This window comes from Galeopterus variegatus, unplaced genomic scaffold, assembly GCF_000696425.1.
Source record: "Galeopterus variegatus unplaced genomic scaffold, G_variegatus-3.0.2 Scaffold3583, whole genome shotgun sequence".
Lineage (NCBI taxonomy): Eukaryota > Metazoa > Chordata > Mammalia > Dermoptera > Cynocephalidae > Galeopterus > Galeopterus variegatus.
The window spans coordinates 212,139-216,817 of record NW_007729694.1 but is presented as its reverse complement, the minus strand read 5'-3'; the positions used below and the strand labels follow the sequence as shown (position 1 = coordinate 216,817).

Below are 4,679 nucleotides of genomic sequence, written 5' to 3'. Positions count from 1 at the left end.
GGTGGCACTGAGGCACAAAGTACCTACCAAAATGTCTCCGTTGATGTCACCATTGAACTCCTGGAACATAACTCATGTTAGAGAAGATCTGTATTTTAGGACAAATTCTAAAAGGAACCTATTAATAATCTGACCAAAAGTATCAAGTTATATTTTTTCATCTGAAATTAAAGTTTGCTTTTTTTTTATATTTACTTCAGTAATCACTTCTGGTTAGATTTTCAGATTCAGAAACACTTTAAAGCTGTGGGTCATTAAATAAGTTATTTAGTCTCTCTGAGTCTCAACTTCATCATTTACAAAAAGAGCTAATTATACTTACCTAATAACATGGTGGTGAAGATTAAATTTAAAAACTACATATGGTGACAACACATGTGAAGCCCAGCATGGTGGCAGCTAGTGGGCAGATAGTAAGTGGTAAATAGTATTTAGTTAGCAAAGTCATACTGGTAGTGATGTTGCTAGTGTCTCCTTTGCTTATGCTACTGTGTTGCTCCTGGTTTCCACCATGCGGGGTACTTTAGAAAATGGTGCACTGGAATGCAGTATCATTATACTTTACCAACTCTCTTTCAAGGGCTCAGGATGTCTTCCGTCAGGCAATGAAATCCCCAGGTGTGCTTCTCCACGTGCTTCCACCTCAAAACCGTGAACAGTATGAAAAATCAGTCATTGGACCTCTTAATATTTTTGGTAACAATGATGGTGTTTTGAGAACAAAGGTGCCTCCACCTGTCCATGGAAAATCAGGACTAAGGGCAGTAAATCTCACAGGAACAAACAGTCCTGAAACAGATGCATCAACTTCCCTGCAACAAAGCAAGAGCCCCCGGATACCAAGACTAGGAACGAAGCCATCCTCTCCCTCACTCTCCCCTTTCATGGGGTTTGGCAGCAAGAAAAATGCAAAGAAAATTAAGATTGACCTAAAGAAAGGTAATTATTAAATTATGCTTAATAGCATTCTATAATTGTAACATGTAAAATTGGTTAAGAGAAATGCATTAAGGCTAATTTAGTTAATTCTCTTCATTTAATTGTATCAAATAATAGATTTAAGTGTATTCTTAGGTAACTTAAATTTCTTGAAATTGTAGTTTCTTATTCTCTTCTGGAGAACTAAGATTATTTGAAATAAGAAGATAACAAAGACATGCTGGAGAGTAGAAAGAATCATTGCAAACTTGATAGAAACAGAGCAATATTGTGTTACAACTTAACACTAAATAGGCACTAAAATTCAGTTGTTCCTGTTTTGAACATGATTAGTGATTTTTGAAGCATCCTATAGGCCAGGTCCAAAAAGCATATTGTTTCTCATTATTTAAAACCGTTTTATACCAGCAAAAAGTTTACTCCTCACAAAGCAAATATATAATAATTATTAATTTCACTGATTCAACATTGCAAACATTTTTTCAAAACATACCTAATTTCAAAGGCATGTACAACCTTTTCTTCATCTTTTTCAACTTTTCTATCCATTTCAAGCACAGATCAGTAAGACTAGATTATCTGTATAGATGCATATTTATGTAATACTACACACACACACATCATCATTCATGCACTTCTATGTTTATTCATTTAGTAACCTCTGCCTGATATTCCCTTCCCCCATTGCAACCTTCTGAAATCCTGTGTTTTTCAAGACAATTCAAAAGAAACGAAGATCTCATAGATTCTTGCCTGAATTTACAGAAAACTTAATGGTCACAAGGTAGTTTTAGAATGTGTTTTAATGCATTTCAAAGACAAATAACATCTATCTTTAATTAGGCTATATAAATTATTCTGAGAAGATTCTCTGATCAAAATTCTATTCACCTAGAAGAATTCTAAACTGGTAAGAAAATGTATTGACTAGAAGGCACAAATACACCAGTGTGCTTAGCAATTAGGTTTTGTATTTAAATGTATCAGTTGTATTTTTTGGTACAAACGATCCAGCTATGTATAAGACACAGAGTTAGGTATTTTGAGTATAGAAAGATAAATCGGACACAGAATTACCTTAAAAATTCATCATCAAGGCTTGAATGCAAAAGTAAAAACTATGACATCACAGCTTTACTTTGGGAAGATTAATGTAATAGCAAAAAGATATACTGAGAAAGAGACTAAACAACAAAGGATCTGTAAAGGGTGCGTTGATTCTGTCTACATGTGGAAATACATGCATGCCTGAATAGATGATTGGTTATAGGAAGAAAGAAAGGAAGGAATTAGTTATTGCTAAGGTTTTCAGCCAGGGTGACTTGCATGATGAAGATGTCATTGCTAGAAATTAGAATTTTAAGGTGATGAGGATATTTGAAAAGGCTAGGATCTGAATCAAAGAGGGAGGTACATACTAAAGCCTGAAATAAACATGGTGATATCTAGGAAGTTGACATCAGAAAGAGAGATTAGGGCCAAATAAAGAGATTTGGTCTCTTACAAAGGGAGATGATAGTTGGACCCAGTAGCTGGCCAAGGCAGGGAGTATAGAGGACAAATTGGTCCAGAACAGATCCTTGAAGAATATCTATGTTTATGTGGCAAAGGGAGATGATAGTTGGACCCAGTAGCTGGCCAAGGCAGGGAGTATAGAGGACAAATTGATCCAGAACAGATCCTTGAAGAATATCTATGTTTATGTGGGAGGAAAATGGGTAAGAGTTAGAGAGAGTGACAAATGTGATGTGATCAGAGAGGTAGGAAAATAATCAGAAAATAAAGACACAAAAACCAAGGGGGAAGGGAGTTAAAACTGTTCAAGAAAATGATTAGTGGGAAGTGCCAAAGGTGGAGAAGAGGAAAGATCAAGGATAGGAAGAATGACTAGATATGGCCATAGGTAGGTTAGTGAGGATGGAAGTTGAAGAGGCAGTAAGATTGGAGTGAGGATTCTTCAGGGTAGAGAAATCTGAGCACACCTTTAGGCAGAGTGAAAGATAAACCAAAAGCGAGAAATTGGAGATGCAAGAGGGTAGGCGGGTGCAGCAAGACTCCTGCTGATGGGACAATGGGATGCAGCAGTACAATGGGGACACGGGTGGAGGGGTGAGCCACGGGTTGGCTAACTGATTGCAAGGCTGTCAAGCTCATGTCAGATGGCCTTGGGCTTTTCAGGAAAGTATGAAGTCAGGTTATGGCTTACTGAGAAATCACTGCCATGTGCATTCCTACTAGGACCCAAATAAATGAAATTGTTACATATCTGTATTGGGCCCTAAATTCACTTTGATACCATCATGGCCTGTCAGGAACTATCATCTGTATTTGAAACCAGAACAACTGAAACATATTTTAAATGTCATGGAATGTAAACATTTTTACTTACGCTGCATTAGTCTAAGTTACATAGAGTTTACTATAAGATTGAATATAATGTCACTCATGCTTAAGGTGACTACATTTTCCGTGTGTTATATACTAGGCCCTGAAGGACTTGGTTTCACTGTAGTTACCAGAGACTCTTCCATACATGGTCCCGGTCCCATTTTTGTAAAAAACATTTTACCAAAGGGAGCAGCAATAAAAGATGGCCGCCTGCAATCAGGGGACAGAATTTTGGAGGTAAGAATTAGAATTGTTATCTCTAATAAAATATTTGTTGGTATTTAAATATATAAACATATGAATATATATTAATATATATTTTTAATACAATATATGTTGAAAGTTATTACTTGTAGACAAGATAATGTCTGTAATTATAGAAGTAGTCAATGAGTAGCCTAATTTTGTNCCTGGGGAATTTGGATTGAATTCAGGGGTTCATCATATATTCTGTTAGGGCTAAGAATTTCAAAGTCAGACCTAAGCCTTGGTAATAGTTTCTTTAAACTTTTGCAAAGATGGGCCAGTGTCTCAGGTTGATCTATGCCTTGTCGAGATCTGTATCACTTGTACTAGGCCAGCAATGGAAACAGCTACAGGTTTAGTATCCCTTATCTGAAATGCTTGGGACCAGGAATGTTTTGGATTTCAGAATTTTTTGGATTTTGGAATATCAAAACAGTTGAGCATCCCTAATACAAAAATCCCAGAACCAAAATGATCCAGTGAGCATTTTCTTTGAAAGTCATGTTGGCACTCAAGAAATTTTGGATTTTGGCACATTTCAGATTTCGGGTTTTTGGATTAGGAATGCTCAACCTAGATAAGGGATTTTTCATAGAGATGTATTTGGAATATCCAAAGGAAAATGGTTATTTTTTTCCATTTATTTTTGTTTGATAGCATTGTCTTATTGTTAATTATATATTGTCAATTTACCTTTCAAGAAATCATCTTCACTGAAACTAGCTTGTTCCATTTAACTCTCTCATAGCATGAAAGCAGCATTATGCTGTAGCTTTTCACATAATTCTATTTCATGAAAGATGCATCAAATGACTAATACAGCTCCAAATTAGAATTTCCAATAATCTATGATAATCTTGTGACTATAACTTTCTAAACTGGAGAAAACTGTAGAATTACATCAAAAGACTCATATTTCTAGAGGAATTTGCCATACGATAATGGTTCACTTCTGCTTGTTGTACTGGGCAGAAAATGGTGCCTGGTAATCATTTGAAATTTGTTTCCTACCTATTTGAGAAATCATTCTCTGGTATATGTCAGTGTGACTTTCCCCTCATAAGAATGTGGTGTCTTAGGAAAAACTGCTGATACTAATTACTGAC

General features: G+C 35.8%; 1 protein-coding gene across 1 annotated transcript in view; it reads left to right on the top strand.

Annotated features, from left to right (window-relative positions):
- The window catches only part of PARD3B (par-3 family cell polarity regulator beta), a 201,918-nt gene that overhangs the window by 22,955 nt on the left and 174,284 nt on the right, over positions 1–4,679 (top strand). Inside the window, exons 4-5 of the mRNA XM_008585465.1 lie at positions 581–939; positions 3,425–3,564. Of these exons, the coding sequence (XP_008583687.1) occupies positions 581–939; positions 3,425–3,564 (499 nt within the window). The remainder of the gene's footprint in view (positions 1–580; positions 940–3,424; positions 3,565–4,679) is intronic.